This window comes from Mauremys mutica, chromosome 6 (assembly GCF_020497125.1).
Source record: "Mauremys mutica isolate MM-2020 ecotype Southern chromosome 6, ASM2049712v1, whole genome shotgun sequence".
Lineage (NCBI taxonomy): Eukaryota > Metazoa > Chordata > Testudines > Geoemydidae > Mauremys > Mauremys mutica.
The window spans coordinates 13,669,810-13,684,286 of record NC_059077.1 but is presented as its reverse complement, the minus strand read 5'-3'; the positions used below and the strand labels follow the sequence as shown (position 1 = coordinate 13,684,286).

At 45.6% G+C, this 14,477-nt stretch overlaps 1 protein-coding gene across 3 annotated transcripts in view; it reads left to right on the top strand.

Moving 5' to 3' along the window:
* ZBTB7C (zinc finger and BTB domain containing 7C) overlaps positions 1-14,477 on the top strand; it is a 272,862-nt gene that overhangs the window by 246,782 nt on the left and 11,603 nt on the right. For all 3 annotated transcript variants that reach the window (XM_045020359.1, XM_045020361.1, XM_045020360.1), the window contains one exon: positions 12,491-13,687. In XM_045020359.1, the coding sequence (XP_044876294.1) occupies positions 12,507-13,687 (1,181 nt within the window). In that variant the 5' untranslated portion in view covers positions 12,491-12,506. The remainder of the gene's footprint in view (positions 1-12,490; positions 13,688-14,477) is intronic.

Genomic DNA, 14,477 nt, shown 5'->3' with positions numbered 1-14,477 from the left:
CAGGTTATGCACTCTCTCGCTCTCTCAGCTGTGTTGGCTCTGCAGAGCTAACAGGATTAAAATATAATACACAGGTTTTTTAGTCTTAATGTCAGCAGATTTGATTCTGAAGAGACACATTAAGAAGCAAGGGTTGAGTGAGAAGGTGCCAGATTTGCATAGTGACGTTTCAGAGTTGACTTTAAAACCCTGTACTCCAGCAATGATGGGAGTTCCCATCCTCTGAATACCCTGCCTTCCTGCAAAGAGAATGTAAAGCTCAGGAGAAAGGCCAGGAAGAAGGCATTTGAAAGTCAAGAACAGGTCTGATACACACAGTTGTAGTATGATCTCACCCACGCTGCTCTACCAGTATGCTCAACCCCGACATCTCCCAGGCCACTCAATCTTTGGCCAATGCTGCCAATTAGTGGTGGAAGTTTTTGTGATGTGACCACACACACATTATTAATGATTATTATTATTGCAGGCAGTGTCCATTGGCCCCAGTCACATAGGAAAACAGAGCTCTGCCTCTACCAGCTTGCCATACAAGGCTATAATCGTGCACTTGACTCTACGTGGTTGGACCCATGTACCCATTCAGTGGGGCTGTGTGTGGGTGCAGAGGCCAGCCATGTGATATTGGTCACAGGATCAGGACTTCAGCAACTGGCCTGCGACTGCCAGACTCATTCTGTGCCTGTAGTACGTTAGAATCGGACTGAGTGCTTTTCCCAGTGCAGCAGGGTAAAAAAAAGAAAATGGAGACAAGCATTTCCCCTAGTTGACCTGATGCTTTCTCTTCCTTTCTTTCAAATGCATCATTTCATGTGTCTCCATTTCCTCTTCCCCACCCTCTCCGTCAGTAAAGTCTCTGAGCAAAACTCTAAAATTCAGTTTGCTTGACCTAAATAATTGGGTGGATGAGCCATGAGTTTATTACATCCTGCATAGGGGAAAAAAAGATGAACTGGTCTTTGTGGGGGAGGCTGGGCTATATTATTACAGTATCTTTAGTCTGCTCTCTCCCAACCCAGCAATAAAACTTTGTGGTAGGGCATCTAGCAATATGCTGATTTAAATGCAGCTTTCTGCATCCGTCCCCCCCCTTCTGTCTTTTTGTTTGATCAGTCCCTTTAAAAATCTGATTCTTATGCCGTGAGGAGGACGATGTTTTATCCCATTTCTTTTTTTCGTCGTTTCAATCATACAGCGGGTAAGTGAAAAACAGGCAGGTGGCACTTTCTGCACCACCTTCTTGCCTTAAGGGGAAAACAGTAGGTATTAGGGTGGGTGGTTTTAATAATAGGTTATCCTGGAGACAAGATGTTCAGAAGGGAGGTGTGCTCAAGGAAATATTTGCCTTTTTGGGGTTGTTTTTTTTTTTTTCAAATAAAAACTTCTGGCTATCTTTTGTAATGTGTGTTTTAAGATTCCGAGCTATTTTTCTGCAAGGCAAGAGATGCATTTTGGAAGGCTGTAGAAAGCAAGGGACAAGGGGAGCTTTGTCATTTTAGCTTTTGAAGGACAGAGGGCCAGCCCCTCACCTGGTGTAAATCAGTGTCGCTTCATGCAGTGACACCTGTTTACACCCAGTGACAATCTGGCCCATACTGATGAAAATTGTCATCCGATGATTATTCATATCACTTCTGTGGCACCTTTCTTCTAAGTGTTATATTAATTATCCACTGCAATCTACCTAAGTACATGTGCTTAGCCCTATTTGTTCAGAGGGGCAAACTGAGGCAGGAGAGATTAACTGACTTGCCAGAGGTCACCCAACAAGTCACTGGCAGAGCTGGGAATAGATCCCCAAAGTCCTGATTCCCACAATCCCCGGCCCCTCCCAGACAATGGCCTAGCTAATACTGAATGAGATGACCAGGGATTATTAAGCACCGGTCAGCGTATCTCCTAGAAAGTGTCTGCTGCAGTTTGACAGATTAGCCTACTCTCGCATGCACATCTTAATTGCCTCATTACCACGGTGCACAAATAAAAAATCATACCTTTATGGGATGATTGATGTAGCAGGGAGACAGGCAGAATAGAGAAACAACCCTGTCTGCAAAGGGAACCATACAAGGAGGAGCATTTCAGAAAGTCCATCCACTTCTACGTCCAGCTGTCAAGTCTGATGCTGGAGGAAAGGCTTGGGAATGAGGGGCACATCCCCAAATGGCAGAGCAAGGGCGATTGAACTGCTCCTATTATTGTTATTTATGGGGCACAACCAATGTCCACAGCATTGCACAGTTGTTGGTGAAGGGTGGCAAACACAGAGCAGCTCTCTGCCCCAAGGGGCTGGGCAAACAGCCGCAGTATGATACAAGCCAAAGCCAGGGTGAGAAAGGTACATTCTAGGCGAAGCGCTTTGGCAAATTGGTGAGCTGATGATGAGGTGAAACTCGTTTCTCTACTGCATCTACACTTGGGGTTTTAGACCTGAAACTTGCTGATGAGGGATTTCTAAATCTCGGTAACTGAGAATGATTGATGATGTGTAGGACAGTGACAAGACTCAGCAGAGAGAACATAGTCAGCAATATCTTCTCCTCAAGGGACATTGTTTAATGAGAAAAGCAAAGCAAGTAAACACAAGCGAAAAAAACAAAGAGAAACTCCCCCACTGAAGCTGGGGATTCATCCCAGATCTCTGACTTCTGGGTATGGACCATAACCTTCCGATGGACCATAACCAAGCAGCCAATGGATAGTCCTTCCCCTTCATGCTGGGGCACGGGGAAGGTGAAAGTTAGCTGAGTTTAACCCCTGGTTCAGTTGGGACCACATAATGTCACTGTCACACACTGACCAGGTGTGACTCGGATTGGGTGGAATTTGGGTCCAAAACGATGGCCCATCTGCTTCCACTGAAAAACGATTTGTCCTTATGTCTGGAGAATGTTTTGCTGCTTTTGAATTAGCAGCAAATGGGGGTGGGGCAGAAGGACGGGAAGAAATCACAAGAAATTTTGGTTTTGCCAGGAAATATCGTTTTGACACTTGCTAGCAGATGATGATCTGCTGCAATCTAAGGCTCTTTTCTACGCAGCACAGAATTCAGAATGAGCGTGAGTCCTGTGACCAGCGGGTAACATCTCACTCCGCTGTTGGTTTTGCCTTGATGCACAGAATGTATTCTGTAGGATGTGGTCTCTTGGAGGAATAGTCACTGACGGAAGAACATCTCTTGACAAACTGGTTTCTAGCTAATTGCCATCTTCTCAATAAAAAATGCTTCCAGAACTAAACAGCTGTCAGCACTCACAGGATCTGAGGGGTGAAATTATAGCAAACAAGAAGCCAGGAAATATACATTTGGAAAAGGGAATTCTTGGACAATTGTTTTTGCAAATAAAATGCTCTGTATTATAATAATATTACATGCAAGCATGCAATTAAGTTTGAAAATTGCAAGCTTCCACCAAAGGGTCAGGCAGTTGGAGTTTTAAGCATTGTGTATTTAAAGGGACAGCATTAGAGATTCAGTATTGAACCTGCCCTGCCTAGACTGCATGGATGGATGGATGGCTAGAGAGACAGAATTTGGGCCAGTATGAAGATAGACAGATAGATGCATTTTATAAATAAAAAATGAAGACAGTCCCCCAATCATAAGAACATAAGAAGAACATAAGAATGGCAATACAGGGTCAGACCAAGGGTTCATCTAGCCCAGTGTCCTATCTTCTGACAGTGGCCAGTGCCAGGTGCCCCAGAGGGAATGGACAGAACAGGTAATCATCAAGTGATCCATCCCCTGTCGCTCATTCCCAGCTTCTAGCAAACAGAGGCAATAGCCATTGATGGACCCATCCTCCATGAATGTATCTAGTTCTTTTTTTAACCCTGTTATGGTCTTGGCCTTTACAACATCCTCTGGCAAGGAGTTCCACAGGTTGACTGTGCGTTGTGTGAAGAAATACTTCCTTTTATTTGTTTTAAACCGGCTGCCTATTAATTTCATTTGGTGACCCCTTGTTCTTGAGTTATGAGAAGTAGTAAACAGCACTTCCTTATCTACTTTCTCTACACCAGTCGTGATTTTATAGACCTCAATCATATCTCCCCTTAGTCATCTCTTTTCCAAGATGAAAAGTCCCAGTCTTATTAATCTCTCCTCATACGGAAGCCGTTCCATACCCCTAATCATTTTTGTTGCCTTTTTCTGAACCTTTCCCAATTCCAATATATCTTTTTTTAAGATGAGGCTCAGCTATTGTGGGCATGAACACATGGGGATGCTGTGTACTGTTTTTATACCCTGCCTGCTTCTTGGGTTGGAGCAGACAGGCAAAGTGGAGAGATGCAGGGCTCACCAGCCGTGGCACATGGATGAGGAGTCTCATGTGAAGTCTGTCAGCCTTGGCAGTGCTCCTGAGCCAAGCAAAGCCATTGCTGCAGCTTTTAGCTGCTAACACATGATGTGCATTGTATCTGAATTCCTCCTGGCAGCCTTTTATCTCTGCCTAGTGTCTGGCTTCCCAGGGTGTGGTCCCCGGAGATGGTGAAGATGGTGGAGAAGATAACAGAGGAGAATGCTGAAGTGGTGCTGTTTAGCCTGTATGCCGCTCACACAGAGTTAGTCACACAGAACTGCCTGTAGTCAGTTATTGGCATATGCACAGCTCCATTTTGGGAGCAGTGGCCTGGCCTGGTGCTAGAGTGCTACTGAAGATGGATACATCCTGCAGATTAGCCCAAACCAACTCAGCACTGAACTTTGAGGGAACAACCCAAAACCCTGCATGTCAACACCCCAAGCTTTGGGACAATTCAAAGGCAGGTTTGAATTCTGACAGAGCAGAACAAACCAACAGCTACCTAGGACTTTTTCACATCAGGGCCACTCTGAACCTCTTGGTGGTAGCAGGGATAGAACTCACATCCTCCTGCTTCTAACACAGCCCCTCATCACTTGACCTCAATGAGAACACCCTCCTCCCCAGTTATTGTTACTTTTATTAGCTGTATAGGGCTTATGAGACATGGTTGATCAATGCTGATTCCATCCATTAGAGGGCAATATACTCAAACACACTAGCCAGTTCATTCCTCAGCCTCCTTGAAACAAAGGTGATAGTATAAATCTTCTTAACATAACTAGGGAAGCGGACCAGTTCCAAGTGCCCTTTCACAACACTGAGCAATTTAGTCGTCCGTGATTTCCCAGGCACCATTAACGATGAATGTACAGTCTTGAAGAACACACGTGGGATGTCTCATTATCACCTATTTGGCAGACTCTGCAGAATAACCCAGACTTCCATTTCACCTCTCAGAGTCCAGACCATTTGTACCACTACTGCTTCGGCAGGGAAGAAACATTCCTGTTGTCTAATATTAACATTAGTGCATTCTGACACATTTTGTATTATTTCTTTTTAAATGATCCAAATGCTAAATGGGCACTTCTCTCTCTCTCTCTCTCTCTTTTTTATGCATTGTTGTTTTCTGTGTGGCATAACTTCCGGTGGAGAGTCGAAAGTTAAAAGGAGGAGTGGGAAGCAAATGACCAAAAGAAAATCTTTTCAAGTGTAGATTGCAAAGCTGTGATTGTCTGAGCCAAGACATGGGCTTGGCGGCGCTTTCACAAATATAGCTTCTAGGGTGTGGTTGAGGCAGGTTTACAGTCAGTGGCTTGGCTAGAGTTCTGCGTGCTGAAAGGAGAGACAATCGCTAGTCTTCACTGCCAGCGCTGCCTGTGTTTGTGTGGCAGGGTGGGGGGCTTTGACTGCTATTGCTCTGAAGGGGGTGCAGGAAGTTCCCGAGCCCAAGGCCGCCTCGTTTGGAATGCTTTGAAACCTGAGGGCAGTGGGTGTCTCAGCAGATTAATGGCCTGTGGGGTTTCCCATCGCAGACTTGAATTTCAGACCCAAGCCAGATCAAACGGACCAGAAACGATTTTCAACCTGATGGCAGCAATTTCACAAATGGCTCAGGTAGTCCCCACCCTGCTCCCTCTTAAATCAGAATTAAAGAAATCCCCCCAGCCACTGTGAATGCTGGGCTCTGATGCAGCAGACTTTGCTTTTGGAGAGGCCTCCACTGTGGAGCAGATGTGGGGAAAAGGTACCTTGACAGCCAGGGAAGATTGAAGGTCTGCCTGGCATTCAGCATCCTGCCCGTTAGAGCATTGCTGCTGACCTTGCTTGGAGATGAAACTTCTTTGCGTCACTTCTAATGCACACTGACACCTTTGGAACAGTAAAGCACAGTGTACCACAAATCCAATTAGCCACAGTAGATAGTATGGCTTCTGCTAAGTTGCCTTTACAAACCCTGTATCTAGTATAAAAGAAATACTGCCTTACACTTGCTTAGCACCTGCCACCTGAGGATCATAATGCGCTTTACAAAGATGGAGAGGTATTATTCGCCCCACGGTATAGTTAGGGAAATTACCGTATTTTCTGCACCATAAGGCGCACCGGATTATAAGGCGCAGTCTCAATTACGGGATCTATTTCTGTACTTAACCCATACATAAGGCGCACCGTATTATAAGGCGCATGCTAAAACATACGGTCTACAAAAAAAGGTAACGGTGTTCATAGTGTAGTAAAAAGGTAACGGAAGCAAAACAGTGAGTTTAGTTGAACTTTATTCTACTATTTAACAATACACTCACATTATTTTTTAATCAATCTTCTCCCACAAATCCATCAAAGTCCTCATCTTCTGTGTCTGAATTGAACATCAAAATGCCGGGTTCTCTCTCATCATTGTCGGAGTCAGTCTCGTTGCCAGGTGGCTGTTCAGCAATGATGCCGGCTTTCGCGAAAGCTCGGACAACAGTTAAAGCAGATACCTTAGCCCAGGCATCCACAATCCATTCACATATGGTGGCGTAACTCGCCCGGCGCTGCCTCCCAGTGTTAGTAAAGGTGTGTTCGCCGTCTGTCATCCATCGCTCCCATGCCGTTCGCAACTTCGCTTTGAACGCCTTTGAGGAGTGGAGAAGGTAAACGTACGTACTGTACGTATTACGTAATGTTCTCTGATTGGTTTATCGCTGCCAGCGTACGTAGTTTACGTATTACGTCCCTGTGTCAGCGAAAAATGGTCCGACAGTCAATCAAGCAAAGCGCTTACCAAAGTCGCACAACAACATTTTTACAGATTTTGGAACTCAGTGCACACATAAGGCGCACCGGATTATAAGACGCACGGCCAATTTTTGAGAAAATTTAAGGCTCTTAGGTGCGCCTTATAGTGTGGAAAATACGGTAGTTGAACTGGGGCTTATAGAGTAAGGGCACTATTTTCAGACTTGGCTATGCCTTTGATCGATGAGGCATCTACATAAGTGGCCTGATTTTCAGAGCTCCTATAACTGCCATCAAATTGGCCACTTTTGGCCTAAGGCCCAGATCCTCATAGGTGCCTAACTCCCAAGGGAGGATTGGGGCCTAAGTGACTTCCCCACGGTCAGACAGACAGTCAGTGGCAGAATGAGGAACAGAGCCCAGGTCTCCTGAGTCCCAGTGCACTAACCATTAACCATACTGCCTGTTAGTGAAGTGAGGCTGGTTCTCATCCCACAGTTGTCTGAAACTGTGGCCAGTAGCGGCAGCTGCTGCCTGCAGTCCCTTAGCTTCCTTTATTCCAAGTCACTTGCATCCTTGCAGGAGAAATCTTTCAGCCAGAAATCAATTTGTGAAGCACCTATAGGTGCTGAGGTGAACATTGTTATAGAAGGGCAAAGAACATATTATTACTTTTGAGATTCGGGTACCATAGAGCCCAGCCCTTACTCATATGAGTGCTCCCAGTGGAGTTAGACCCTTTTTAATACAAGCCGTTCTTCAGGCTCCCTTGATGGCAGTGCACCTGTTTACACCAGGGAGAAAATTTAGTCCTGTATATGCACCATGTTATCATTATAGAATTATGCTTTTAGAAGCTGAGCTTTTGTTGTAATAAAATGATGAATGAGTATTGAGCACTCTCGTAAATAGAGTATTTGGAGATACCACTCAGAGCTTAATTGGAATGCAGTTATTTTAGGCGGCCTACCCACTATTTTTACAATGCTATAATTTTCTATTATAAAATGTATTTTTCTGTTAAACCCCATGTAATCAGTTTTTGGTCTCTCGCTCCCACTTCGTTTGTGTGTGCACGCTTTCATTTCTTTAAAGGGGTGACATTCATAGTTTGGAATATGTGCTGAGGCTGCTGATTCTATTTTTGGATCTGTTATTCTTGGAGAAAACACCCTTTAATTGGGGTAGGGGTGAAAGAGGCGGGAACAGGAGGGGAGCTTTAGGAAGGAAAGCGTTTAGCTGAAAGCGTCAACTTCAGAACATTTCCAGCTTGTGTCAGTTTCCCCCCGGAGCATGAGAATCTTAAGGTCATTTCTAGGATTGTTGCCCTGGAAAGCTGTGCAGAACTGCAGAGCTGCCAAACTACCAGGCTGGATAAGAGTGCCCTTTCTATAAACGTACATAATTTTTTAAAATTTAAATGACATGGCTCCCCTTCAACTCTGCCAGAATCCTGAAATGTTATCAGCTTTCCTACGTGCTTTTGGTCAGGCAGAAACAGAATGAAGCTCGAGAGAAATGCAATGTTCAAGTAAACGAAATCTAGTCTCTTTCCAAAAAGTGAGTTATAAGTAGTTTCAGATACAACATCTGTCCCTCCCTCCCCCTGCTCACTTTTGTAATTTTACAAGCACATTTCCCCTGAATTGTTTCTCTCTCTCTTGCTGCTACATGAAAGACCTGCACAAATAGGGAAAACTGACTGATTGTGTAGTGAGACTGACTACACACAGTGTGTATAAACAAGCTGATATATGTTCTTCCAATCTCTCTCAGGTACAGTGATCTTAGTGGTTACCAGTTGTAGGTTAAAAATAATTAGACAAGTGTCATTTTTAAGATGATGGTGTCTCGTTAAAAGAAAAAATTAAATGGTAATGGGGCAAAGGAAATGTCATTCTCTGTAACTGTTATTAGGATGCAAATACCTAAGAAGGAAGTCATCTCTTCGCAGTCTCCTTAAAAGCTATTTCTTATCTTACATCTGCTTGGATAACTTGGCAGATTTACTTTTTTTTAATGGCTATTTTGTAGCATGTCATATGGGATCTGTTGGGTTCTATGATGCTACAGTTATAAGGAAAGTTATTCAGCTGAACAGGGTTAAGCACAGAACTGTGTAACGAATCAATTTGTTGTAAACAACAGACATGGATCAGTCTGGATCATACTCACATCAAGGGATCTCGGACGAGAACCCTTATTCAGATCTAAAACATAAGCCTTAGTCACTTGAGCTAAGCAAAGCCTCTTGTAGCTACTGGTAGTATTAGGTCCTGTTTTCTCTTTTTGGCCGGCCTCTTCAGAGCAAAATCATTCACTCACTCATACACACAAGCCAGTGTGTTACAACCATCACTTTCAGCCTTTAAATCAAGATTGGATCTCTTTCTAAAAGAGATGCTCTAACTCAAACAGAAGTTATGGGGCTAACACAGAAATTCCTGTGTGAGGTTCTATGGCCTGTGTGACACACAAGGTCAGATTAGATTATCATAATTGTCCCAGCTGGCTGTAAAGTCTAATAACCAGAAACCAGGTAACCTGGATTTTATTTCCAGCTCTGACAAAAAGTTACTGTATGACCTTAGGCCAGTCAGGCTCACTGTCCCTCAGTTTCCCTGTCTGTAAAATGGGGACAATGGTAGCAGTGTTGTGTGTCTCAGTTCCCTGATGCATTTAAAGCCCTTTGGGATTCCGGGAGGGAAGATGTGTCAGCACTGCACCGTAACTGGCTGGTGCAGGTGCACCACTCCCTGCTATTCATGTCATCAGTGCTATTCTATAGCATAAAAGAGGTTTTCCTGTAGCTCAGGTTGCAGGGGCCTGTGTTTTTGCGGCAGATGGAACTCAGTTCTATCCCCACTGTCACCAAGAGGCTTCATTTGGCCACAGCACCGTAACAGTGAAGTGCTACATGGCTATAGATTTTTGCAGTGAGAGTATAGCACTCTCCTAACTGGCAGTGCTTTCACACGGGCTGACCGTTTTCTGCGCTGGCTTTTGTTTCACGTAGAAAGAACAGCCCTGCATATAAACAAGCGTTCTCGAGGACGTGGGGGATTTGCCTGCTCCAAAACAGGCCTTGGAGAGCAGGCTGGCTTGTGCTAAAAAGTGACTTAGGGCTGGAGGTAGTCCTGAGGCAGCTGTTTTGTGCTTAGTAGCGATGTCGTCGTTTTCCCAAGGCCTTGGCTTGCCTGCTCCCACATAGTAACCACCAAACAATGGCTTGTTGGGCATGGGGGTGGGCAAGGAGGGGAGAGATAACCACAAGGTCTCAGCTGGTTATTGATCTTCCCTGGGTGGGAGAAGGAAAGCAGCATTGCATGGGAATTCCCCTGCTCACAGGGAGACACGCTGGAAAATCTGATCCCTGGGTTCACTCCGATGCTTTCCCATCCCAAAAAGCAACGTTTGGTCAACGTTTAGGGTGACCAGATCCAGCTGTCCTTCCTCAGGAAAAGCCAACGGGTTTGGTTCGACCAGGGGTTTGCTAACCAATTCAAGCCAACATTCTGGGACAGGGAGGAGAAGGAGGCGGCCCAGCTGTCTCTCTGATGATCGAGCGCCCCCGTGCTACCCCTGGCTAACCTCCTTCAGCCAGGCGCAGCCCCGCCGTCTCAGCTGTGTGACCCCAGGAGCAGGAGGTGCTGTGCTGGAGTGGCAGCCAGTGGGGACCCTAGTACTCCACATGGCAGCTGACGAGGTGCTCAGCCTACCAGAGAGCTAAAGGGGGGAAAACTAATGAGGAAGGGGCAGGAGGGTGATAGGATGTGAGGAAGGAAGAAGAGAGATCTCGAGGCTTGATGGAGGAGAAGAGACAAGAGGGTGGGGAAGAAGGTTGCAGGAGAAATCCAGCGACACAAGGAGCCAGTGCAGTCTGGGTGGGAAGAGGTGCCTGGAGGAAAGCTCCAGCATGTCTGTGTCTGTCCAACATCAGGGGAGTAGGTAGCAGTCTCCCCGATGGTCCTCCCCTGCCTTTGGAAAATCTGCTTTGGAAAATTACCCATAGAAAATGATATAAACTGCACTGGCAACTGTGCAGTGGGAGTATTTCCTGAGTGAGGACTGCAAGGTTAGGGCCGTGGGGATGAAATGGCATTAACACTCTCTCTTTCTGTGTCTCGCGAGTTCCCAAGGGATTAATAGAGTCAACATGAGTCTGTTTGTTTTAGAAATCTCTTCTGCATGTGACAGTGTTAATATATCCCTAGCCAGCTGGAGGAAATGTCTCCTGTTTTCTGGGGTATCGCAAGTGGAAGCTCTATTGGAACCGTTTGAAAGAGGAAACATCTGACAGATAACACTCCGAGGAACCCATTAATATCAGGTTTTCGGTTTTGGGTGTAGGCTTTTTTCTTCTGAATCCCCTTTTGAAGCACAAGCTGCACAGGGGGGTGATGGAAGCCTTTGAACGGTAGCAGAGTAGATTTGATAATACTCTTGGAGATAAATGTGAGCTATACAGCCATCGCATCCAAGAAGCAAAGCCTTAAGTGTTAGATCTCCCCTCCCATCCACGCCGCAACTCTGACCCCAGTTCTTTGCACGGTCAGTTCTAAACATGGTCAGTGCCCACAAGCCACATGGCTAATACTCAATTACTGATGATGGCAGCTAACCATGTCTCACCTTTGCCAGTGGCCAAGGCAGATGCATGGTTGTTTTCCTGTAAGCACTGAACTGGGTTTGCTGCTTAGCCAGTTGGCCAGTCTTCCCAGGTCTCTGTTCAGTAGGACATCCCAAACATGCTGCTGTTTGCTCTCCATGTGTATGTCCATTGGATCATCTATCCCATGCCCAGGCAGTATGGGATAGCTGTGTTACAGTGCTAATAACACTGCATGTTAGGAAGGAAACCGGTCATGCCATGTCGTTCATTGAATACTGGGCATGCTTTTATTTTTCTTATTTAGTCAGATAGTGATGTAAATAGTCATAGTGCCTAGCAAAACACAAAGAGCTTAGCATGTAATTCAGGCAACACAAACACGGGCAACAAATTGGGTCTGGGAGCATGCGGGAGACATCACTGGGGAGAAATCAGTGGGAAAGGATTCCTGGAGGAGGGATGTGGAGGAGGAGAAAAGGCATAGGGGGATAAGAAACAGGAAGCTGTCTCAGGCACAGGAACAGCCTGAGAGCAGGCCTGAAGCTGAGAGTGGAAAGAGGGGCCAAAGGGAGAGAAGGAAGTGGAGAGCACAGCGGGAAGTGGAGATGAGATCATGGAGGGCTTTGAGGAGCTTAAATCTCACATAGCTTCGTAATGTGTAGGGAGCAGTGGAAGTAGGAGATGATTTTGTGATCAGCATTTTGGAGAGAGGAGAAGGAAGAAGTGGGCAGCAGGAGAGAAGAGAAGAAGTTCACAGTGTTTGAGACAAGAGGTGCCAGTCAGCTTAACGGATACTCAGAGATCTGCTCTCTAATTCCTTGCTGTCTGTATTTTGTTCTAGGGCTCTAAATGAGAATATGGCCAATGGTATTGAAGATCTTATTGGGATCCCATTCCCAAACCACAGCAGTGAAGTCCTTTGCGGTTTAAATGAACAGCGGCATGATGGTCTACTCTGCGATGTCATCCTCATTGTCCAGGACCAGGAGTACAGGACCCACAGGTCTGTCCTTGCAGCCTGCAGCAAGTACTTTAAAAAACTCTTCACTACTGGCACTTTAACAGACCAGCCCTATGTTTACGAGATTGACTTTGTCAAGCCTGAAGCACTTTCTGCTATCCTAGAGTTTGCCTACACTTCAACCCTCACCATCACCACCTCAAACGTCAAGCACATCCTCAACGCAGCCAAGATGCTGGAGATCCAGTGCATTATCAATGTATGCCTTGAAATCATGGAGCCTGACAGAGAAGCTGAAGAGGAAGATGATAAAGAGGATGAAGATGACGATGATGATGAAGAAGATGATGATGATGAAGAGGAGGAGGAGGAGGAAGAAGTGGAAGATTTTGTGAATCAGGAGAACCTCACGGATGTCCAAGAAGTAAGCTGTCACCAAAGCCCTTCAAAGTCTGACCTTACCGAAGAAACATATACAGAAGCACCTAGAGACTTCCCACACCATTACTCAGCCCATAGCTCTGCTGGCCACTTGGGTATGATACGAGACTTTTCCATCGAGTCATTACTAAGGGAAAATTTGTACCCTAAAACGAACATTCCAGAAAGGAGGCCAGCCCTATCTCCCTTCACACCAGACTTCTTTCCCCACCTGTGGCATGGAAATTTCAGTTCCTTTTCCCAGCTAGAAGAGCAGCAAGTGGACAATGGCCCTTTGGACCTGGTGATCAAAAAGAGGAAGATTAAGGAGGAGGAGAAGGAGGAGCTCCCTCCGGCTCCTTTCCCAAATGACTTCTTCAAGGACATGTTTGCCGGCAATCCAGGAGGTCACTTGGGGCACATTAAGGCAGAGAACGACTATAGCGCTTATCTCAACTTTCTAAGTGCCACCCATCTGGGAGGAGTGTTTCCTCCATGGCCCCTGGAGGAAGAAAGGAAGATAAAGCCCAAGGCATCTCAGCAGTGTCCGATCTGTAACAAAGTCATCATGGGGGCAGGGAAGCTGCCACGGCACATGAGAACCCACACAGGAGAAAAGCCATACATGTGCACTATCTGTGAAGTTCGCTTTACCAGGTGTGCATCGGTTATTACCGTTGGATTTAGCGGTGCAACTACAAAAGGGGGATGGCGCCCTAATAAAGCATTGATGGATTTATTGAGTCCAGCAATACAGGTTGCTAACCATGAATGCTATTTCATAGAGACCACTTGCTACACGTGAGCATGTGGCAGGTTAGGGCCTTAGTAGACACGGAGAAAGATCTCATTGAAGCCGCTCCATGGAGACACAGGCATTTAAGTAATGTGTCTCCTTGGACTTAAGAGTAAAGTGAATATCAAGGAAATAGGGGCCTGACACAAAGCCCATTGAAGTCAATGGAAAGACTCCCATTGATTTTAATGGGTTTTGGATCAGCCTGTAGGTTATCCAGATAGCTACTAACCAGACAAGAGTGTAAATAAAGGGATGTAACATTTTCCACCTGGTCATTGCTTACCGATGTGGAATCCACTGTGGAAGCACTGCAGAAACAGGTGTGTGACCAAGACCGGTGAAACAAATCAATGGATGTTTCTGGCTGAAATGTTTTTGGCTACCTAGATAATCTAGGGGCTCATCCAAAACTCACTGAAATCAATGGGAGTCTCTCTGTTGACTTAGTGGAATTTGGATCAGGACTCTATTTTCTTGTAATTCACTGGCAAGCCTTGTCTATGCATTGTGTTAGAAAGTGCATTCACTAGCACTGGGTTAAACATGATTTTGGCGTGGGTGTGGACCACAACCAGCTTCCACCTGTTTAAACACAACTGTCCTTGTCCATACTAAGGCTGAAAACATGCTAATTATGACATTGTTTGC